Below are 24,713 nucleotides of genomic sequence, written 5' to 3'. Positions count from 1 at the left end.
ACAGTCTTTCTATTTAATTTCTCCAAAATATTAATATTAGTAAAAAAAAGATAAACCGCTTAAAACCACTTTCTTTGGGTAGCAGTCACCATTATATTTCCTGAACTCCTGTATACTCATCCTTTCTGACATCTTATTGGCTACTCAAACCTCCATCTGGAGATCCTTTATTAGAAGAACACCACTAGGGGTCTTTCTTTTCCACATTTCCTCCCGCCACTATGGCAGGGGGTAAGGGTCTTTTCTATCTCAAAGCCCCCTCCAGACACTAGGACAAGAGCCTCATTTCGCAGCTTTTCTAATAAATCTTGCTTTAAAACTAGAACAAACAAATAAACAAAAACAAAACACCACTGAGCAACAGACTTTGAATGAAGAAGTATTTCTCTCAACAATTCTATCAATGCAGTAAATACTTCACAAATTTGAATAATGGACTCTTCCAGCTTCTTAAATGACTTATCACCTCCTAAACAGATATTTCAGGGGGCAGCACCTGTGTTACAAGGATCGTACAGAAGTGGGTAAGAAACAGCAGAGCAATCTGTCAACATGCTCAACTCTGTTATAATACTTTAACCATACAGATGAAGTTCTTTGCATGTAATCTGAAACTGGCCTATTTTTTAAGACAGCCAAGAAAAGAAAAAAAAATCCTTCCAAACAAACATGCTTTCTACGACAATCTCTAGGATTGTATATTCTTAGCAATAGCAAAAAAGTAATTCGGCCCGGCGGCGTGGCCTAGCAGCTAAAGTCCTCGCCTTGAACACCCCGGGATCCCATATGGGCGCCGGTTCTAATCCCGGCAGCTACACTTCCCAACCAGCTCCCTGCTTGTGGCCTGGGAAAGCAGGAGAGGAAGGCCCAAAGCATTGGGACCCTGCACCCACGTGGGAGATCCGGAAGAGGTTCCAGGTTCCCGACTTCAGATGGGCGCGCGCCGGCCGTTGCAGCTCACTTGAGGAGTGAATCATCGGACAGAAGATCTTCCTCTCTGTCTCTCCTTGTCTCTGTATATGTGACTTTGTAATAAAATAAATAAATCTTAAAAAAAAAAAAGAAAAAAAGTAATCTTTGGAGCCTGACAATTTTGATCCTACCTCTCCCACTTAGTGTAGGCAGGGTTCAAGTAGTTTAACTTATTCTGTAAAATGCAAATGTCATTTCTTCAAGGCATTATTATTGAGAATCTAATAATGTATGGAAAGGGACTAGAGAAACCAGGAACTATCTCATAATGTAATTACTTATCTCCTAGAAACCAATGGAAACACTTTAACATCTAGTTTCTCCATGGACTCAGTGAATTTATTTTCAAGGTAATTTAAAACTTTCTCTCAAAAGGAGAGCCATGAATCCTCCTCCTCCAAGTGCCAGCATACCACATATGCGCTGGTTTGTGTCCCAGCTGTTCTGCTTCTCATCCAGCTCCCTGATTATAGCCTGGGAAAACCGTGGAGGATGGGAAAGCCTTGGAACCGTGCATCCACGTAGAGACGCGAAAGCAGCTCCTGGCTCCTGACTTTAGATTGGTTCAGCTCCAACTACTGTTGCCATTTGGGGAGTGAACCAGTAGATGAAAAACATTTCTCAGTCTCTCCTTTTCTATAAATCTGTCTCTCCAATAAATCTAAATAAATCTTTAAAAAAGAGAGAGTGCCATGGAATTTTTCTGAATTGTACTTTCTGTCTGTTTTACATTTTTTGTTGATATAAAGAGAACAGATTTTAAGCATTCCATAGGTCTGAACTATATGTACGCTGATGATGTAAAAATACTCATCTACACATATAAAATACAGACTTTGCCTCAAAAATAAAGATGAAATAGATTTTCCTGAGAATCAAATCCAAAATTACTTATATATAAAGACAAACACATTCTGCTACATGAGAGAATATTTAATGATTTTTTTTACTATATAACATATAAGGTGAAGATACCAGACTGAATTTTCTCAAATGGAAACTGGAGCACAGGACAGCATTCTTCTTTGATTCCAAGAACCTCAGCATCATCTGTCCTTGGGAGGATCCAGCTTCTTACGACGTCTGTGATAACTTGAAGACAAGAAAATAGTTGGTGAAATTATTGTAATGAAAGTTAATGACTCTTGATAGACATCTTAAAATTCCTATCATCATTTTGCTGTTCATTACAACAATTTCAAAAATCAAATGAACTTTATATATACAAAGTAAATACTTGGAAAAAAAAAAAAGATTTTCTCTATTTGAAAGGCAGAATTCTAGAGAGAGCATACACAGAGGGAGTTCTTCTATCTGCTGCTTCAAACACCAAATGGCTGCGACAGCAGACTCTGGGATGGGCTGATGACAGAAGCCAGGAGCTTCATCTGGGTCTCCCGCTTGGGTACAGGGGTCCAAACAATTGAGCCCCATTTCACTGCTTTCCCAGGCACATTAGCAGGGAGTTGGATTGGAAGTAGAGCTGCAGGAAATGAGACCACCACCAATATGGAATGCCAGTGCTATAGGTGACAGCTTACGCTGTTAAACTACAACACAGGCTCCTCAAATACTTCTTGCATTAAGCCACATTCTCTCATTACAAAAAATTATTTTCTATGAACTAAGCATTGGGGGAAATTTCTTTCAGATCCAGATCCTGAGGATAATTTCGACAATAATCTGAATTACTGGTCTCAAATTAGAACACAGAAATTGGTCTTACAGCAAGGAAGCTGCAACAGCCGGAACTGCACCAGTTTGAAACCAGAAACCAGAAGCCTCTACCTGGTCTCCCACACGGGTGCAGGGTACCAAACCTTGGGCCATCTTCCACTGCTTTCCCAGGCCACAAGCAAGAAGCTGGATGGGAAGTGGGGCTGCTAGGATTAGAACCAGTATCAGGGCCCAGTGCGATAGCATAGCGGTTAAAGTCCTTGCTTGAACATGCAGGAATCCCATATGGGCGCCAGTTCTAAACCCAGCATCCCTGCTTCCCATCCAGCTCCCTGCTTGTGGCCTGGGAAAGCAGTCGAGGATGGCCCAAAGCCTTGGGACCCTGCACCCGTGTGGGAGACCCAGAAGAAGCTCGTGGCTACTGGCTTCAGATTGACTCAGCTTTGGCCATTGCAGCCACTTGGGGAGTGCGGAGTGAGTCATTGCACGAAAGATCTTCCTCTCTGTCTCTCCTCCTCTCTGTATATTTGACTTTGCAATAAAAATATATAAATCTTTAAAAAAAGAAAGCAAATTAAAAATGTGTGCATAGATACAGAGAAATGAAATGTATTGTTAGCAGTGATCATTTTTGAGTCATTCATCATGAAAATTTTTTCTTTTGCTTCTTTGCATGTACTTATTTACTGATTTAAATACTGACAGGTGGGAGTGTGGTGGGCAGGGCAGGGTTGGGCTGCAGCACCCATTGGTTTGCAGAAGAAGGAGGGCAGAATAAATTGATCAACTACCCCGATGAAGTTTGACAGCAAACTTATGGGCGAATGGAAACTCAGAGGTGGACTATGTCAGCCAATTAACCTGGGAAGGATATCCCCATCCTTGGAGCAGCGATATCAACATCTCAGAATTATCAAACCCACATGAGCAGAACCCTTAGAAAGTGCTCCACAACGGGAACCCTGGGATGAGATCGGGTGGCCGTTCCCCATCCCTGGGTAGTGAGGCGGTGGGGAGGCTGGGTGTGGCTTCTCCCTGTTTCCTCCCTCCTCCCCCAGATATAGCAAGAAGAAAAAGGAAAATATGTAAACAATGGTCTTGCCCACTTTCCCCTGATCTTTGACCCTTCCCACCCTGATAAACTATGTAAATAGCATCAAAATTTATAGGCAGCTTACTTTTACATTAATTTTTCCAATATATATTTTTCAATAAAATGCAGACATTAAGCAGCAAAGAACAAAGTGCATCTATACACACTACCATGCAAAAATAAGTTGTAACAAAGTACACCTTGCAAAACACTACCAAAATAGATATTTCTATAAGCACTTACACTGGCACAGAAGTTATGGTTTCCTAAAGGGTTCCAGTTGAGGTTTCACCACTGCGATAGTGTCTGGAAGGTGTTCTCTCACAGCCTCTGGCTGTCAGCATAAGGACTTTAGAAATGGTCTGGGAAGTCATTAACCTCTTGAAATTATCTGAAAAAAATCTTTTCTGTGTTTTTCTAGGAAGTGGATTCATAATTTCTCAAATCATTAATGAAGTCAAGAATTCTAAAAATGTCATGAATGATCTTTTTTTTTTTAAAGATTTTATTTTTTTTTTAAAGATTTTATTATTATTGGAAAGCCGAATATACAGAGAGGAGGAGAGACAGGAAGATCTTCCATCCGATGTTTCACTCCCCAGGTGAGCCGCAACGGCCGGTGCGCGCCGATCCGATGCCGGGAACCAGGAACCTCTTCCGGGTCTCCCACGTGGGTGCAGGGTCCCAAAGCTTTGGGCCGTCCTCGACTGCTTTCCCAGGCCACAAGCAGGGAGCTGGATGGGAAGTGGAGCAGCCGGGATTAGAACCGGCACCCATATGGGATCCCAGGGCGTTCAAGGCGAGGACTTTAGCCGCTAGACCACGCCGCCCGGCCCGAATCAGCTTTTTAAAATGATACAGCGTAAACTGTTCAACTACATTTATTAACTCAAGACTCCCTGAAAGTTAGAGCTCCTTACAGTCCTAAACCAACCTAACAAAGTTCTAAAATATACTCAACACAGGTCAAATAGCATTTACAGATTATGTATCAAATATGAATGTGCACATACACTATAATCACCAGCCAGAAGCAAACACCTTTAAGGTGACCCTGTAGTCTCTCATGCAGACTGGGAGTTTTTACAGAGAATATAGGCAGCACTATTAATAATTAACAAGAGAATTAAGCTAAGACTGTTCCTGGCAAACTGAGACACATCACAATGACTCAGTGACATCTGGAACGTTGGTTCCCAGTTCTTAATCCAGAGCAGCACTTACTCTTCCAATTTATACTAAGTAGATCTTCAAATGTGTTTCCTACTGATGGTGGTACCTATTTTTTGTTGCCTTTATAGGAACAAATTGATTCTGTATAATAAAATGTATCACTTCATAATAAAATGCATTGTCATTTATAGGATTGTTGTTTATTTCAGATATTTATGGTTTATTTCCAGATTTTTCTTATTCTCCATTCAACCTTCCTTCCATTCTTTCTTCTTTCAACAGTTTTACAGTTAGGGAAACTATTTAATTTATTATTTTCTTTAAGAGCGATGATGAGATAGAGACCTAGTAAGTCAGGAATGCCTATCAGATATGTTAAGTAGGTAGTCAGATGCAGAAGCCTAGTGGGCCAGGGAAGGGCCTTGACCAGAGATAGATATGGGAGTCATTAACAGGCAGATGGCATTCAAAGTTATTGTACTAGGGCACAGTTGGTTAAGCTGTTGCCTATAATGTAGGCATCCCATATGAGCACTGGCTCAAGTCCCAATCACTCCACTTTTAATCCAGCTTCCTGACAAGACACCTAAGAACACAGAGAAATAGTCCAAGTAGGGCTCGGCAGCGTGGCCTAGCGGCTAAAGTCCTTGCCTTGAAAGCCCCGGGATCCCATATGGGCGCCATTTCTAATCCCGGCAGCTCCACTTCCCATCCACCTCCCTGCTTGTGGCCTGGGAAAGCAGTCAAGGACAGACCAAATCCTTGGGACCCTGCACCCGCGTGGGAGACCTGGAAGAGGTTCCTGGTTCCTGGCTTCGGATCGGCGCAGCACCGGTCATTGCAGCTCACTTGGGGAGTGAATCATCAGACAGAAGATCTTCCTCTCTGTCTCTCCTCCTCTCTGTATATCTGACTTTGTAATAAAAATAAATAAATCTTTAAAGAAAAAAAAGAAATAATCCAAGTACTTAGGTCTCCTCCACTCATGTTGGAGACACAGATGGAATTCTGGGTTCCTGGCTTGAGCCTGGTCCAACCCTGGCTGTTGCAACTATTTGGAGAGTGAACCAGAGGATGCAATATTGATCTATCTCACTCCCTCTCCCTCTATAAATAAATAAATAAATGTTACAACAACATTATTAGAGTAACAGGTCCAGTTCCCATAAAAATGGTGTTCTACAAAGAAATGTACTCTAAGGAAATGCTCTGTTACTCTGGATTTTTTGCATGCGCACTGAGGAGGCCTGAAGACAGGAAGTAGAGCGTGGGTACAGTGCTGGTACTGAAAGCACAAGTGTGCTGGCTTCCTGGGCAGTGGTGACGCTGGGAAGGGAGATGTCTCCTGAGCAGCCATGGAGTGTCTCAGCAACAATTCACAAAGCAGCTAGGAGTGCAGATCCTCACAGGAAGCAGGAAATAAACGGATTTGTAGAAGCAGTTCCTTTGAAAGAACATATCTGACATCTCAAAACTTTAGGTGAATGTGAAGCTAATTTGTTTTTATCATCTATACCATCACACAGGAAGTAGCAGAAGCCTCAAGGTCATATATGCTATTTTTAAAAATCAACCTTTTACATAACTGAATATTTTGAAAAAAAAAATGCATTCAGGCAAAGGCAAATTGACTTCAAAGCCCAACGTTTCAGTTTCCTTATCACCCACTTCCTGTGCTAAGAATTCAAACTTCTGGTACTCAGTCAAAATCCTCTGGCTGTCAGACTCTCTCCCCTAATAAAACTCTGCCTGAGCTTTACAAAATAAACAAACAAGATGGCAGTTTACACATTCTCATGAAACAATTTATTTAAAAAGATGTTATTCCAACCTTAGTTATTAAACTCATAGTAGTCCTATTTTTCTTTTATTGCAATAACTTAAAAATTAAAAAACATTTGGTAAAGTATTTCTATATGTTGCCTGAGGTTTCAGGAGAATTAGCCTGGAATATCTAGAAACGAATATTTGCAAACGGATTCCATTACATTAACCCAAAATATTTACATAGATACTAAACAGACACTGTAGAATGACTTGAAAGGATGGTTCTGGTAACACTTCTCTTTATATACATAAACCAGTACCTGAGATTTGCTGCTGAGCTCTTTATTAGGCTAGATATGGGAACAATCAAATCCATCTAATTAAAGCCTGTTTACAATTGAAAGTGCCTAATAATCCTGATGGGAAAAGACATATCAGGAGATTAACTTAAATGGAAGCCAAAAGCTAATTTGCAGTAATAAGATTAAATCAGTAAGTAAGATTAAACACCAGTGAGGATATTAGATACAAATATTGGACTCTTACATGCTTGGTTTTAAGACTCTGAATAGTCTATTTGCCTTCACTCTGGCTCCCTTCAGGTTATACACCACAGTAAACTTCAGTGAGTTGGTTACAAGAAATGAAACAAAAGACTGCTGGGGCTGCAGATCCACAGATCCACCTGCTCTCAGACCTGTGACCCACCAGAGGACAGAGCCTTCAGACTCAACCCAACACTGACTCATCTTCCTCACTGCCAAACAAGACTACAGCAATGGAGAAAAAAAAAAGAAAAAAGATATGCCTTTGAAACAAAAATAAATAGATCCTAATAAGAGAAAAAGAAACAGTGTGAGCACTTGGACCCATGCGGAGGTTCAGTGAGCTAAGCTGCAGCAAATGACAACGGCATTCCCTGTCAGAGTGCTAGTCTGAGCGCCAGCTGCACTAGTTCTGATCCAGTTCCCTTCTGTGTGCCTGAGAGGGCAGTGAATGATGGCCTAAGGGCCTGGCCCTGCCACTCATAGGGGACAGTCAGCTGAGCAGTGAACCAATGGATAGATGATCTGTCTATATTTCTATCATTCTGTCTTCCAAGCAACTAAATAATGTGCAGTGAGCACTTGCAAACAGATCAACAATTAGTTATCTAAAAAGCTATGTACAATATATATTGCCCAGTCATGAGATGCATCTATTTTTTTAATAGCAAATCCAAATCTTCTAAAGAAACAGATAAAGGACAAAGCCACCTACTTATCAAAAAGATGAATGCAAATGACATATTAAACAACTATTATGGTATAGTAAGATCTGTAAGAACTCTTGAAAAACTCATTAAGTTCTTCCACTGAAATCAAGGAAGGGGTGGCTACTACGGCACAGTGAGTTAAGCTACCACATTCTACAGCTCACACTCCACGTTGGACAGAATACCTGGAATCATTGCACAGCCTCTTTGCCTCGGATGTGGGTTCTTGCTAATACATACCCAGGAGGCAGCAGACAACGGCCTAAGGACCTAGGTTTCTGCCACCCATGTGGAACAGGATGCTGTTCCTGCCTCCTGGCTTTAGCCTGGCCCAGCCCCACATGTTCTTGGTATTTGCGGAGTGAATCAGCAGATGGAAAATAACTCTGTCTGTCCCTCTTTCTCTCTCCTTCTGCCCCAACTCTTCCTTCAAAATAAATCTTTGAAAAAAAAAGAGGGGCCCGGCACTACGCCTAGCAGCTAAAGTCCTCGCCCTGAACGCGCAGGGATCCCATATGGGTGCCGGTTCTAATCCCGGCAGCTACACTTCCCATCCAGCTCCCTGCTTGTGGCCTGGGAAAGCAGTCGAGGACAGCCCAGAGCCTTGGGACTCTGCACCCACATTGGAGACCTGGAGGAAGTTCCTGGATCCTGGCTTCGGATCGGCGCAGCACCAGCCATTGCGGCTCACTTGGGGAGTGAATCATCAGATGGAAGATCTTCCTCTCTGTCTCTCCTCCACTCTGTATATCTGACTTTCTAATAAAAATAAATAAATCTTTTTTTTAAAAAAAAGGATGCATTATTTTTTATTTAAAAGGCAGATTTTTAGAGAGAGGCGAGACACAGAGACAAGGTCTTCCATCTGCTAGTTCACTACCCTACTGGCTGCAAAGGCTGGAGCTGAGCTGATCAGAAGCCAGGAGCCAGGAGCTTCTTCTGGGTCTACCACATGGGTGCAGCCATCCTTTGCTGCTTTCTCAGGCCATGCAAAGAAAGTTACATGTTCTTTTAATGTGTGAGGGTGGAGCTGAAGAAACAGAACTTACTGTCCATGAGGATACCAGCGGTGCTTAGTAGTGAAGAACACCTTGCTAAGTTGCTCCACCATGGGTCCCTGCTCAAGGTGTTCACTCTTTCCTTGCAGTCTGGTTTTCAGCACTTGATCATGCGTTTCTTCATTATTAAGCACAGGATCTGGTCGAGGGATAGGCTGTGAAACAATCAGCAAAAGCATCAAAATGTAGGCACACACAAGTTCAACACTTGATTAAGTTTCCAATAATACAATTACCACATCTAGTCATTCACTACAGTATTTCAGGGACGATAAACAACTAACTAATCAAGACGGTTCCACTTGGTTGAATAACTCAACAAAGAATCAGAAATAGGAACAAGAACTGTGGTACAGCACATTAAACTGCAGCCTAAGATTCAGTATCCCTCAAGAGCACCGGCTCCAATACTGGCCACTCCACTTATGATCTAGCTAATGTGCATGAGAAGGCCCTGGAGAATGGCTCAAGTATCTGAGCCATGGAAGACACAAATGGAGTTCCAGGCTCCTGGCTTCAAGTACATCCACAGTATGGGAGGCTTCTCAACCTCAACCCACAAGGAACCCCTTACTGAGCTGTGTTGTAATGAGTACATTATTCCCTCCTAGTGTAAGAGAAAATAAGGAGATGATATAATGAAGAGAACAAAATCTTGGGCATCAGCCTCTGATTCTGTCACTTACTAGCTCTTGTACAGCTTATTTAACTCAAATTTCCTTTTTAAAAAAAGAGTAAAATATATCTCTGAAAGATTTGCTGAGGATGAAGTGAAATGATATAAAGTGTGCTTAGCTATGCCTGATACTCTAACAGTTCAATAAATGTAAATAGTTACTAACATTCCTTTTAAGGCCTAAAACAAGAAAAAAAATATTTAAATGGACTTTATAAGGAAATACTTCCTAAATATTTAAATGATTTTGAAAAGATCATCTCTTTACAAAAAGTGACAGATTAATATGTCTTGTAAATCATTACCTATCCTGAGGACTGAAAAACAGAGCTGTGAAAGCTATCAGAATCAAAATGGATGCACCTGCCAAAACCTACCAAATCAATCAATAAGCAAATAAAGGCAGGTTATGAAGGGAGGGGATCTCACATACACCTGCTTATGGCAATAACCATCTCAACAGGCTGTCTAAAGCACAACCTTGGCAAAGGCTCACACAAAGACACACACCTGCCCTGCAACTGCCTACTGAACCCGGGACCAACACCACCCATGTTATTGATCCTTGAATCCAAGGATTATTATTTCTTGTTTTTCCTTTTTTAAAAAAATATTTATGGGCCTGGTGCAGTAGCCTAATAGATAAAGCTCTTGCTTTGCATGTGCAGGTATCCCATATGGGTGCTGGTTCATGTTCCGACGACCCCGCTTCCCATCCAGTTCCCTGCTTGTGGCCTGGAAAGGCAGTAGAGAACCGCCCCCAAAACGTTGGGATCCTGTGCCCACATGGGAGACCCAGAGGAGGCTTCTGGCTCCTGGCTTTGGATTGGCTCAGCTCTGGCCGCTGTGGCAACTTGGGGAGTGAATCAGTGGACAGAAGATCTTCCTCTGTTACTACTCCTATGTATGTACTGCCTTTCCAATGAAAAAGTAATCATTTCCAATGAAGAGCTGAAAGGCAGACTTACAGAGAGAGGAGGAGAGACAGAGAGGAAGATCTTCCATCCATTTGGTTCACTCCCCAGAGAGCTGGATGCAGCTGGGACATGAACCAGCACCCATATGGGATCCTGGCACATACAAGGCAAGGATTTAGCCACTGAGCCATCATGCTGGGTCCAAGATGATTATTTCAAAATAATACATATAATTCTTATCTTCATTTCACCTTTAAATATTTCCCCTTAGGGTGAGCACTGTTGTGTACCAGTATGCCTGTAGTGCCAGTGTCCCAAATTGGTGCTGGTTCAAATCATGGCAGCTCCATTTCCAATCCAGCTCTCAGCTAACATGCCTGAGAAACCAATAGGAGATGGTCCAAGCATTTGTACAGCTGAATGTATGTGAGAGACCAGAAGGAGTTCCATGCTTCTGGCTTTGGCCTGACCCAGCCTCAGGCACTGCACACATTTGGGGAATGAATCAGCAGATGGAAGATCTTTCTCTTTGTCAGTGAACATTTTTTCTTAAGATCTATTTATTTATTTCAAAGTTGAAGTTACTAAGATAGGGAAAGCGACAGAAAGAGAGATATTACCTGCAACTGCTGGAATTGGGCCAGTCTAAAGCCAGGAGCCAGAGGTTCCCATGTGGGTGCAGAGGCCTAAAGCACTTGGGCCACCTTCTACTACTTTCCCAGTCACATCAGCAAGGAAGCTAAGATGTGTGTAGAATGAGCTAGACTGGGCTAGGTCTGGTCTCCTGCTGAATCACATGAGAGCTTTGTCAGGGCATGGACCAGGTATGGCTGGGTTGTAACACTCTACAGTAAGAACCGGAATGGGTATGGGCTGGTTGGGCAAGGCCACTGTTCCTGCCAGGACAGGAGGTAGACTACGTCAGCTAGGGCCAAGGACCCATCAGTATGCCCAAGATGTGCACTAGGAGGAAACCTGATAGAGGAGCTTGGGGAACTCTTTTGCCATGATGCAGTCCCTGCAAATGAGAGCAACAACCAAAACAAAGAGCAGCCCAGACCAGGCCAGGTTGCAGTACCCACCAACATACGTGTGGGGAGTCAAGTCTGGGGGGCGGGTCAGCCTAGGCCAGTTCATAACACCCACTGACAGATCTGAGAACCAGGATGGAGTACGGGATGGGCTGGGTCAGGCAGCAGCACCAACCAGTTCACATTAGGAATGAGACTGGGGGCTGGCTAGGCCAGGTTGGGCAGCAGCACTTACCAGCCCAGGCCAGGCCAGACTATAGCACCCACTGACATATGCTGAGGTGAGATGAGCCATACCAGACCAGCACACTCAAGGCCTGGGTGGGGGGAGGGCGGGTGCAAGCCTGGTAAGACATATGGGGAACCCCACCACCATCACCGTTGGGCCACTGTTTCTGCTGGTGAACATGAAGCTGGGACTGGGACAGATTAAGGTTTTCCATTGGGAGTCCTCTGACTGGGCTACAGCACCTGATGGCATATATGGAGGCCAAGTGTGTAGTGGGCTGGGTTGGAAAGGGTTGTAACATGCATTGCTTTGCTGGAGACAGAACTGACCCAGCAATCACAGCTATCTCTGTGTGTAGGCTGATGCGGATGAACCGCATACTGGCAGGAGCACATGGAAGCCAGGTCTGGGATCACCTCAAAAAAGATTTCTTTAAGGGTACCCCCAACTAAATTGCTGGACTTAGAACTCCAACCATGGGGAGAGTGGCAGGACTTGTGATTCAACCATGAAGTGCATGTGTCTGAACAGGGCACCTCAGTTACTGAAGACGGTGCAGTGGACAGCATACCCAGATGCACATAGAGGTAGACCATGTTAGCCAATGGACCTTGGAAGGATTTCCTCATCCTCGGATCTGTGAGATCTAAAGCATGTCAGAACTATGGAGACCACTTGAACAGAACCCTCGGAGCATGTCCCACATCAGGAACCAGGGGATGACATTAGGTGGCCATTCCTCATCCCTGGGTACTAAGGTGGTTGAGAGGCTGGGTGTGGCTTCGCCCCTTGTCTACCCCCTACTCCCAGATTTAGAAGAAGATAAAGGTGTGGAAATAGTGGTCTCACCTGCTTTCCCCTAGTCCTCGAGCCTTCCCACCCTGATCAACTGTTTAAAGACCATTAAAATGGAATAAAATAGGATAAAATAAAATAATATTCGCGCTTTAAAATATCAGTACCATATAGGGGCAGGCAAAGGATTAACCCACCACTCTCAATGCCAACGGTCCATGTCAGAGTACCAGGTCAAGCCTTGTCTGCTTCACTTCTGGTACATTAGCTTCCTTCTGGTACCCATGCACATGGACTCTGCCACCCATGCAGGAGACCAGAATGAGTCCCTGTCCCTTGGCTTTTGCCTGCTCCAGACGCAGCTACTGCAACCATTTACGGAATGAATCAGCAGATGGAAAATTCACTCTTTTCCTGTCACCCTACCTTTCCAATAAATAAATCTTTAGGATAATAAACAGCTTAAAAATTCAGACAATCCTTATCTATAAATGAACATCTAGTGCAAACATGTAGAATGAATATTTCTAAAGCAAATTAAAAACTTCTAGAGATGCTCTTACACGTACTTTGGTATGTTCATATGGAATATCCACGGAAGGATGATAACATACTATAGTCCTGCCATCCGATGTCAAAGCAAGTTCTACTTTGCTTTAAAAAAAAAAAAAAAAGTGTTACAGTGTATTCAAGACAGAATGATTAAAAAATCAGTTATAATTAATTAATCATAAATGGTTGAACAACAGATGCTATGTGACCAGATTAGAAAATCCAGTGCCTGTAATTTAGGAGGCAACTCAAGACCAGCCCACAGAAGACATCAGCTCAACTTCTTCAACAAAGTATCCTCTAGAGATGAACAACTAGTCACTGGCTCTAAAATGTATCTCGGCTAATAGAGGATTAGGCATCAGACTGCCTTACCATGAGTTTAAGGTACAATAACAAGTGGGAGGGAGGGAATATCACTATGTTCTTGGAAGTGTATCTACAAATCACACTGAGTACGCTAAAAAAAAAAATTTAAAACAGAAATTCACGCACCAAAAAAAGATTGAATGCTAGAACAAGTCTTCAATGCACATGTAACTGATCAAATGCTCTGTGGTAAAAGATAGTTTTAGATAATACAAACACAGAAATTCAACCTTTTTAGATTAAAAAGCTGTTACATAGACATCATTTCTAACTTTTTATCTTTGTACGTTCTAAGTGTACAATAAAGTTAGTGCCAAAAGAGAAAAATTTCTACTGTAATTTTCAATTAAAACCATAAGAAAATATGCTGTGGTTTCTACACATCAGATTCTGCTATAAAGAAAACAGTATCGTGTGCTATTATTCCTAGTTTTTAACATATTCCCTGGACTTGATAAACAGTTTTTAAATGGTAGTTGAATTAAATATTTATAATTTAGGATTATTCAACACCAAACAAAAGACAAAATAAATAACTACTTAAGCTAATGGATATGAACTCAAAGAGAAAACTATAAAAATAAATTAACTTTTCCAAAGAGATAACACACGCTTCAGGAAGAAAAGATAGCATTTCTGACAGCATGCCTGTCTTGTGACAAATTAAGTATTCACTAAAACACAATGAGAATGATTTTTTATTTAAAATATTTGTAAGCTTAGATACGGGAAAAATAAGAACATTAAATATTTAAAACAAAATTACATGGAGAATAATCAGAAAAGCAGGAAGAAAATAAAATTAAATCACTTCAGATACAGCTAAAACTAATATTTGTTCAACTGAATTTTAATACATACCAATTATAGTCATCTGGAAGAGAAGAATATGTAGACTTACGGCAAACACAATATAAAGTTCCATCTGCAAAACCCCAAAAAGTAAAATACACTGGGTTAATCTGAGCACATATTCTCACATAAATTGAGATCTATTTTCTCTCATTCAACTGATCTTAACCAACTACTGTGAAACTGACCTGTACTTGAGACCAGGGACCAGTAAGCCTGTGTCCCTGGCTCCAAAAGGATATAGCTTGCTGATGAGACAGGCAGAGAACAACAATTCTAGTTGCAGGTTTTTGGCACAAAAGATAATATGCCACTTGAGACATCCACAACTTAGAGTGCCTGGGTTCAAGTTTCAGTTCTGCTCACAACTTCAGCTTCACACTACTACACCTCACACCCTGGAAGGTAGCAGGTTCCACCTCACAACCCAGAGACCTGGTCTGAGTCCTAGGATCCTGGTTTCAGGCTGGCCCAAGCCTGGCCTCTCCAGGCAAGTTCAGAGTGAACACATGCATAGATCTGTCGCTGCTGCATCTCTCTTTTATTGTCTTTCAAATCAAAACAAGAGAAAAATTAACTAAGATCAGCTAAAAACTTAACTAAAAATAACTAGGGGGTGATAAGTAGTGAGTACAACCTTGCAGAAGGATGAACAGGTGCAGGGGCCAGGGTTCAGAATGGAAAGAGAGTACCCAAGCATGCTAGTCTTTTCAAAAAAGAACATGGAGCATCTGGGTATTCCAAGGGACACAGTCTATAGAAAGGGACTATTAGGTAATGAATCATCAAGTATTTTACTCTAAATTATCTTCTCCTAATCAGAATAAACAGAATAATCACATTTCAAATAATATTTTCCCTTTTTTCACAAAACCAGCAAATTTAAGAGTTATAAATGGGGCCCGGCGGCGTGGTCTAGTGACTAAAGTCCTCGCCTTGAAAGCCCCGGGATCCCATATGGGCGCCGGTTCTTATCCCGGCAGCTCCACTTCCCACCCAGCTCCCTGCTTGTGGCCGGGGAAAGCAGTTGAGGACGGCCCAATGCATTGGGACACTGCACCCACGTGGGAGACCCGGAAGAGGTTCCAGGTTCCCAGCTCCGGATCGGCGCACATCAGCCCGTTGCAGCTCACTTGGGGAGTGAATCATCAGACGGAAGATCTTCCTCTCTGTCTCTCCTCCTCTCTGTATATCTGGCTGTAATAAAATGAATAAATCTTTGAAAAAACGAAAGAGTTATAAATGAAACAGCAGAGAGAAAAATCTTTAAAAAAAATTATTTATGGGCTTGGCAGCGTGGCCTAGTGGCTAAGGTCCTCGCCTTGATCCCATATGGCCGCTGGTTCTAATCCCGGCAGCTCCACTTCCTTTCTATCTCTCCTCCTCCCAGTATATCTGACTTTGTAATAAAAATAAAATAAATCTTTAAAAAAAAAATTATTTATTTTTATTGGAAAGTCAGGTTTACAGAGAGGAGAGAGAGAAAGATCCTCCATTCGCTGTTTCATTCCCCAAGTAGCTGCAATGCCGGTGCTGAGCCAATCCTAAGCCAGGAGCATCTCCAGGTCTCCCACATGGGTACAGGGTCCCAAGGCTTTGGACCATCCTCTATTGCTTTCCCAGGACACAGGCAGGGAGCTGGGTGGGAAGTGGAGCAGTCGGGATACAAGCTTCTGACTCCAGATTTCTGTCAATGCAAACTCCAGGATGCAGTAGTGACAGCTACAGAAGTTAGGTTCCACCAATGGAGACCAGGATTGAGTTCTGAGCATCGAGCTTCAGCCAGACCAGGCACAGCCCTCACAGGCATTTGAGAAGTGAACCACTATATAAAAAGCTCTCTTTTTATCTCACATAAATAAACAAAAACCAGAAAAATTATTTTTTAAAACAGTAAAATCTGTGGCTAGCGCAATGGCTCAACTGGAAAAAACTCAGCCTGCCAGCACCAGCATGCTTTACAGGTGCTGGTTCATGTCCTGGCTGCTCCACTTACCCAGCGCTCAGCTTGTGACCTAGAAAAGCAATGGACACAATTGGACCAAGGAAAGCAGGGTTGCCAGGACACAAATTGGAGCCCATATGGGATCCTAGTGCATGCAAGATGAGGACTTGAGCCACTAAGCTACTGTACTAGGCCCTACTTTATTTTTTTTTTAAGAATCTTGCAGGGCTTGGCGTGGCAGCCCTGCTTCCCATCCAGCTCCCTGCTTGGGGCCTGGGAAAGCAGTTGAGGACAGCCCAAAGCCTTGGGACCCTGCACCCACATGGGAGAATAGGAAGAGGCTCCAGGCTCTTAGCTTTGCACTGGCTTGGCCCTGGTTGTTGCGCTCACTTAGGGAATGAAGCAACGGATGGAAGATCTTCCTGTCTGTCTCTCTTCCTCCTTGTATAACTGCCTTTCCAATAAAAATAAATAAATCATTAAAGAAAAAAAGACTCTTGCAAACTTCAAAATCTACTTTGGTTTCTTTCAGGTTTTTATTTAAATTTACTTTACTTATGTGAAAGGCAACAACACTGGTTCAAAAAACCAAGCCCATCTACCCGTTGCTACAGGAGACACATCTCACTATCAAACATTACCAGAAACTCTATCGCATGGATTTTGATGCTTTTATTTTCATTTCTTCAAAACAATTTTTTTTCTCAAATTAAATTCTTTATTGGGGCCAGGTGCCGTGGCCTAGCGGCTAAAGTCCTCGCCTTGAACACACCGGGATTCCATATGGGCGCCAGTTCTAATCCCGGCAGCTCCACTTCCCATCCAGCTCCCTGCTTGTGGCCTGGGAAAGCAGTTGAAATTGGCCCAATGCACTGGGACCCTGCACCCGCGTGGGAGACCTGGAGGAGGTTCCTGGTTCCTGGCTTCAGATTGGCACAGAACCGGCCGTTGCGGCTCACTTGGGGAGTGAATCATTATATGGAAGATCTTCCTCTCTGTCTCTCCTCCTCTCTGTATATCTGACTTTGTAGTAAAAGTACATAAATCTTTAAAAAAAAATTCTTTATTGACTCATAGTTTATACTGTAGCATTATTTTCACCAAGGAAGTTCTTGACTTTCATTTCTTCAGCAACACATTAGTCATTCAGTAGCATGCTGTATAAGTGCATGGCATAAATTTCTGTTTTTCTTCCTGTTGCTGATTTTGTTTTATGGTTTTTCATTTAAGGGTATGTACAGTAACTGTGTAATGGAGACTATCATACCCAGATGTGAGGATACAACGCAGTATGCATCTTTACTTCCAGATCAAAACTGGACTCCTAATGAAACTGTTAGGTATACCTTGACAACAGGATGCTGTACTCTGCCATTGTCCATGCCCACAATGTCAGCATACACTTAAATAGCAGAATGCTGGGCTTAAGATTGTTTACGAAGAACTAAGAACTATATATTGTAACAATATAGGGGATATCAGCGGAGGAGGAAGAGGGGACTTGGGCAGGGAGTAAGGGAAGCTCCAGAGCCTATAGAACTATATCATAAAATAATAAAAAATATGAAATAAAAAAAGGCAGGTATATAGACAGACAGAAAGAGAAATCTTCCACAAACTGAGTCACTCCCCAAACAACCAGAGCAGCCAGAGCTGAATCAGAAGTGGAATAGTCAGGAATCAAATTGGCGTCCATATGCAATGCTGGCGTTACTTTATCTGCTATGCCACAGCATCAGCCCCGCCCATTACTTTACTTTTTAACCCAAATCATCAAACACTTCCTTCCACCTTTCTTTTTTTTTTTTAAAGATTTATTCATTTTATTACAGCCAGATATACACAGAAGAGAGGACAGAGAGGAAGATCTTCCGTCCGATGATTCACTCCCCAAGTGACAGCAGTGGCCGGTGCTGAGCTGATCAGAAGCCAGGAGCCAGGAACTTCTTCCAGGTCTCCCACACCGGTGCAGGGTCCCAAGGCTTTGGGCCATCCTCAACTGCTTTCCCAGGCCACAGGCAGGGAGCTGGATGGGAAGTGGAGCCGCTAGAATTAGAACCAGCACTCACATGGGATCCAGGTGCATTTGAGGTTAAGACTTTAGCCACTAGGCCACCGCGCTGGGCCCATAAATATATCTTTTTTTTTTAATGTAAAAAAAAAAGAAAGATGGGCCCGACAGCGTGGCCTAGCGGCTAAAGTCCTCGCCTTGAAAGCCCCAGGATCCCATATTGGCACCGGTTCTAATCCCGGCAGCTCCACTTCCCATCCACCCTGCACCCGCATGGGAGACCCGGAAGAGGTTCTAGGTTCCTGGCTTCGGATTGGCACAGAACCGTCCGTTGCGCTCACTTGGGGAGTGAATCAGAAGGAAGACCTTCCTCTCTGTCTCTCCTCCTCTCTGTATATCTGACTTTGCAATAAAAATAAATGTCTTAAAAAAAAACTAATAAATAAATAAAAAGGGGTTAGAGTTGTGGTATAGTGGATTGAGTTACTGCCTGAAGCACTGGAGTCACATATGAGCACTGGTTCAACTTTTGAATGCTCCTTGACCACCCGAGAAAGAAAATACCAGCCGAGTACAAACAGGACTTTACTACGCAAAGCAAAGTCCATTCCTACAATCCTAGATATTGACAAGAATGTTCAAATGTTTTCATTAAAGAAAAATAAAATCAAAACAGAAAAAAAAACTTCTGAATGCTCCACTTTTTTTTAATTTATCTATTTATTTATTTGTAAAGTAGTTATAGAAGGGGGATGGAGAGAAACAGAAAGCGATAGAATTAGACATCTTCCATGCACAGGTTCACTCTCCAAACAGCTGCATGTCCAGAGCAGGACCAGTCCAAAGGCAAGAGACAGTAGCTTCTTACAAACTCCTATGTGGGTATGGGAACCCAAGCACTTGGGGGATCCTCTGCTGCCTTCCTAAGTGCATTAGCCGGAAGCTGGATGAGAAGTGATACAGCCAGGATTCGAACCAGTGCTGTAGCATTGCAGTGACCCCTACTGCTCCACTTATAATCAAGCTCCCTGCTAATGTGCATCCACAAAGTAGCAGGCAATGATCCAAGCAGCTGTGTGCCCCTACCAGCCATAAGATGAACACTGAGCTCCAGGCTCCTTGCTCAGCCTGGCTCAGTCCCAGCTATTTCTGCTATTTCAGGAGTGAACCAGCAGATGGAAAACCACTTTCTCTGTCTCCCCGTCCTTATGAAATTGAATTCCAAATAAATAAACAACAACAACAAAAAAAATCTTTCAATTAAAAAAAAAAACCTACTTACGGATTGGAGAGAAATGTCTCCAGACAGCTGTGTTTGATATCACCCGTTTCACTGCTGCTGCTGCCATGGCGTATCCAGAATGCTGTGAATGCTGCGTATCAAGTGGGATGAAAGAGAAGTTTGCAAGAAAACCACTTTCAGCATCTCCTTCCAGGCCTACCAATTTCTGTCCCTGTTTAAAAGAAAAAATGAGTTCTACCAAAGGTACACTATAGGAACACACACAAATATTTATAACACCATAACCTCTGATGCTTTCCCAGCCCTAAGAAGGGACCTGTATCAGAAAAGGAGCAGCCAGGACATAAACCACACCCATATAGGACCCTGGTGCTTGCAAGGTGAGGATTTAGCCAATTGAGCCAGTCCCCAGTACTTTTTCTTAGTGCAAGCTTCTACCCACGCCAAGAAGCTCTTTCCACTTATGAAGTATTCAGTGAACATGAAATTACTCTTAGAAACAGGCACTCATGTATGGTAGAGTATCCACTTTCATAATGCTCATGTACAATCTTCCAGGTACCCTAATCAGCATCTTAGTATATCATTCATGTTTCTGATTATAAGAAATATTTTTTTTTTTTTAAAGATTTATTCATTTTATTACAGCCAGATATACACAGAGGAGGAGAGACAGAGAGGAAGATCTTCCGTCCGATGTTTCACTCCCCAAGTGAGCCGCAACGGGCCGATGCGCGCCGATCCGAAGCCAGGAACCTGGAACCTCTTCCGGGTCTCCCACGTGGGTGCAGTGTCCCAATGCATTGGGCCGTCCTCGACTGCTTTCCCAGGCCACAAGCAGGGAGCTGGGTGGGAAGTGGAGCTGCCGGGATTAGAACCGGCGCCCATATGGGATCCCGGGGCTTTCAAGGCGAGGACTTTAGCCGCTAGGCCACGCCACCGGGCCCGATTATAAGAAATATTTTTAAGGCCAAGCAGTGGCCTAGTGGCTAAAGTCCTCACCTTGAATGTGCCAGGATCCCATATGGGCGCCAGTTCTAATCCCAGCAGCCCTGCTTTCCATCCAGCTCCCTGCTTGCGACCTGGGAAAGCAGTTGAGGACAGCCCAAAGCCTTGGGACCCTGCAGTTGTGTGGGAAACCTCAAGGAGGCTCCTGGCTTCAGATCAGCACAGCTCCAGCCATTGCAGTCACTAGGGGAGTGAATCATCAGACGGAAGATCTTCCTCTCTGTCTCTCCTTCTCTCTGTTTATCTGATTTTCCAATTAAAAATAATAAATCTTTTAAAGGGGGGAGGTGGAGCGATAGCATAGTGGTTAAAGTCCTTGCCTTGCCCGCACCAGGATCCCATATGGACGCTGGTTCTAATCCCGGCGGCCCCGCTTCCCATCCAGCTCCCTGCCTGTGGCCTGGGGAAAGCAGTGGAGGACAGCCCAAAGCCGTGGGACCCTGCACCCACATGGGAGACCCGAAAGAGCTCCTGGCTCCTGGCTTTGGATCGGCTCAACTCCAGCCATTGCGGCCGCTTGGGGAGTGAATCAGAAGGAAGATCTTCCTCTCTGTCTCTTCTTCTCTCCGTATATCAGCCTTTCAAATAAAAATAAATAAATAAATCTGTAAAAAAAAGCAGGGGGGGGGGGGACTACCCATGACCTATTAATACTTCTTTAGAGGAACACATAGGCATTTACTTTTAAAGTCTTGTGGAAAAATGGAATTAGACGGTGATGTTATTGGAAAGGTAGATTTACAAAGAGAGAAGGAGATAGAGAAAGATCTTCCATCCACTAGTTCACTTCCTAAGTGGCTGCAATGGCCAGAGCTGAACCGATCCAAAGCCAGGAGCTGTAGCTTCTTCCAGGACTCCTACATGGGCGCAGGGTCCCAAGGCTTTGGGCCATCCTTGACTACTTTTCCAGGCCACAACCAGAAGCTGTATGGCAAGTGGGACATGAACCAGCGCCAGTATGGAACCCAAGTATGTGCAAGACAAAGATTTAGCTGCTGAGTCATCGTGCCAGGCCAATGATACACACTTTTCATTAACTTTCTATACAACCTTCATATGAACATTTCGCAGCCCAGAAAAACAATTTCTCTTTTCTAAGATTTATTTTATTTGAAAGGCAGAGCTACTGAGAAACAGGGAGAGTGGGAATGGGCCCAGTGATGGCTCCACTAGCTAATCCTCCACCTCCAAGTACCGACCTCCCTTATGTCCTCAAGTTTGTGTCCCAACTGCTCCATTTCACGTCCAGCTCCCTGCCTGTGGCCTGTGAAAGCAGCAGAGGATGGCACAAAGCCTTGGGACCCTGCACCTGCATGGTAGACCCGGAAGAAGTTCCTGGCTTCAGATTGGCTCCGTTCTGGCCATTGTAGCCATTGGAGTGTGAATCAGAGGATATGTAAGATCCTTCTATCTTTCCTTCTCACCATAAATCTGTCTTTCCAATAAAAACAAATAAATCTTTTAAAAAGAGAGAAAGAGAGAAAGAGAGAGAGAGAAAAAAAAAAAAAAAAGAGATTTTCTGTCTGCTGCTTCCTGCTTCCCTACCTCAATGGCTGCAACAGCCAGAGCTGGGCTGATCTGAAGCCAGTAGCCAGATTCTTTCTGGTATCTTCGTTGAGGTGCACAGGCCTAAACCTTGTGCTACTTTCCCAAGCTCATTAGCAGGGAGCTGGATCAGAAGTGGAGCAGCCAGCAGTCTTAGCCTACGATTCCACAGCACCAGCTCCTATAATCTCATTATCTTAATAAATAGCTCATCAGGAAATTCATGTAAAATTTCAATCAATGGTAAGCTTATTTTCCTGCAAAATACTCAGAGAAAAATCACATTTTTTTTTCATAACCCAAGTTCCCAAGTTTTCGAAGATACCTCATACACACACGGTCAACAATTTTTTGCACCAAACATTTACCTTAACATTGCATTTTCCAAGGATTTTCATGTATTAGATGTTGAACTTTACACAGCAGAGAAGTGGCTGAAGGCAAATCATTTAACTTCTCTGAGTCTTTGCTCACAGTTTGTAATACAATCTATAAACAAAGATGCTTATTTCAATGAACTTGTGAAAGCACATAATTATATCAAAGTGGACTGCAAACTGTAAAACAAACTGTTAGCAAGGCAGATCTACTGTGGGGAGTGTGCTAGCGGCTTCATTCTCATTAATCATGTATGGCATATGGCATCTATTTTGAATCATGCCCAACTAAATTATAAAATGTTAATGACTTGCTTCTAAGGACGTGGTTGCAAAGTGGGAAATTTGGAGCCAATCACTGACTAAATGACCAGCATCTTAAAGGAAAAACGGGGCAAAGAACCATGATATCTAGGGGCTGTTGGGAATAAATGACTCATCTGCCTAACCACTAAATCTTCTTTTAATTGGCCTCAGTGGGGATCTGAACCCCCCCGCATTGATCAATGAGGACATGGGCCCTCTCATGTGGCAGCGCACCAGCCCTGCTAACCCTGGGTGCACAGTGCGCTTTTCCTGTTGGCAACTCACTTTCATATAATTACATGCTCTTTCACTAGCTGGTCAAAAAGGCATCCTCATTTTATAGATTATGAACAAAGGCTCACAGAGGTCAAACGATCCACCTGCCCGCTGTTCCGTTACTCTCACAGTCCACCGACCAAGGGTCCAAAAGGATGCACAGTGGCAGATGGCAGGTGGCTCCCCCTCCCCCTGGCGAGAGGTAAGTTTATTCACCCCAAGGAGACGATGTCTGCGGGCAAATCCTTGGACTCCGGATTTAACTCAAAGGAGAAGCTAAAACAGAGCCCAGAAAGTCCGAGGTGTGAGGAACGGGCTACGAGCAGCTTTCAAAGCCTGACCTGGAGGGAACCTGGCAGCCACGAGATACAGGCTGTCTGCATGAGGGAGAAACACGAGCCCCCCTGCCAGCCCTTCCGCAGAACAGAGCCTGCCCTGCCAGGAACGACAGACGGAGACCTCCACACCTGCTTATAAACCTGGACCTGTCCAATTTACTGCTGCGCTTTTAGAGGAGAGCACAGCAGTTCCACTGACACACTCACCGTGACCACGCCATCTTGTCCTCATCCGGTCCTAAGAGACTCCGGGCAGGCGTGCCCTTCCGGCAGGCAAAGCACTCTGGGAAATGTAGTCTCTTCGGGAATGCGGGAAGCGGATCGGCTGGGCTGCCTTTGGTCGCTCTAACTTGCGCACAACGTTACCAAAGCAAAGCGTCCCTGGAAAACAAGTCGGCTGCCCCAAGCGCACATTCTTGTCAAGTCGCAAGTACTGGCTTTCCTTTAAATGTATGAGGTACTCAAATGATAGACGACTTCTTGGTGGGTGAATTAAGGTTTCCCAGGGAAATAGGCGTTTTTCAGAGGCTCTCAAAGTGCAATGGGTTAGTTTGAATGGAAAGCTTGAAATGGGAGACCTGGGAGAGGCCCTTTGTGGGGAGGACAGCCTGGGGGAAAGTGGCCAGGTCAGGTTAGGCCTTGTTGGTAGAGATTATATGGAATGAAGACACAAGCCACTTATGGAAAATGGAACATATATACTTACATATTTACACATGTATGTATATATACATTATTTTGATAGAGTTACAGAAAGCGAGAGATAGGAAAAGAGAGATCTTCCGATCTCTACTTCACTCCCCAAATGGCCACAAAGGCCAGGGCTTAGCATGTCTGAAGCCAGGAGCTTCTCCCAGGTCTTCCAGGTGGGTACAGGAGCCTAGGTACTTGGGGACGTCCTCTGCTGCTTTCCCAGGTCCTGAGCAGGGAGCTCAACCCTGTGTGGAGCACCTGAGACCTCAACAAGAGTCCACAGGGGACACTGCAGGCGGAAGCTTTACCCGCGATGGCCACAGTGCTGGCCCCACAGATTTTATTCTAAACGCAGTAGGGAGGCACTTGGGAATTTTATGCAAAAGAAAGGACGTATTATGATTTAGGTCCTTTCTTTTGAAAGGATAATCTGACTGCCCCTTGAGTAGTTTGGCGAGTGGTGAGACCCTGAATAAGTCTGATGAGGAGGGTATTGCAGTTCTGTAGTAAGAGATGATGGTTGGGTACATGTATTTGGCCTGGTGATTAGAAGGG

At 43.6% G+C, this 24,713-nt stretch overlaps 1 protein-coding gene across 1 annotated transcript; it reads right to left on the bottom strand.

Moving 5' to 3' along the window:
- Nucleotides 1–1,805: 1,805 nt before the first annotated feature.
- MRPL42 (mitochondrial ribosomal protein L42) lies at nucleotides 1,806–23,693 on the bottom strand. Its single transcript, XM_004583262.3, has 6 exons — nucleotides 23,673–23,693; nucleotides 19,655–19,826; nucleotides 14,426–14,489; nucleotides 13,213–13,297; nucleotides 8,987–9,150; nucleotides 1,806–2,064 (listed from the first exon to the last, which is right to left on the bottom strand). The coding sequence occupies exons 2-6, from the start codon at nucleotides 19,719–19,721 to the stop codon at nucleotides 2,019–2,021; spliced, it is 426 nt and encodes a 141-aa protein (XP_004583319.2). The 5' UTR covers nucleotides 19,722–19,826; nucleotides 23,673–23,693; the 3' UTR covers nucleotides 1,806–2,018.
- Between the last annotated feature and the right edge of the window lie 1,020 nt (nucleotides 23,694–24,713).

The sequence above is a fragment of the Ochotona princeps genome, chromosome 15 (assembly GCF_030435755.1).
Source record: "Ochotona princeps isolate mOchPri1 chromosome 15, mOchPri1.hap1, whole genome shotgun sequence".
In the NCBI taxonomy this organism is placed as follows: Eukaryota; Metazoa; Chordata; class Mammalia; order Lagomorpha; family Ochotonidae; genus Ochotona; species Ochotona princeps.
This window is presented reverse-complemented; position numbering and strand designations above follow the sequence as displayed.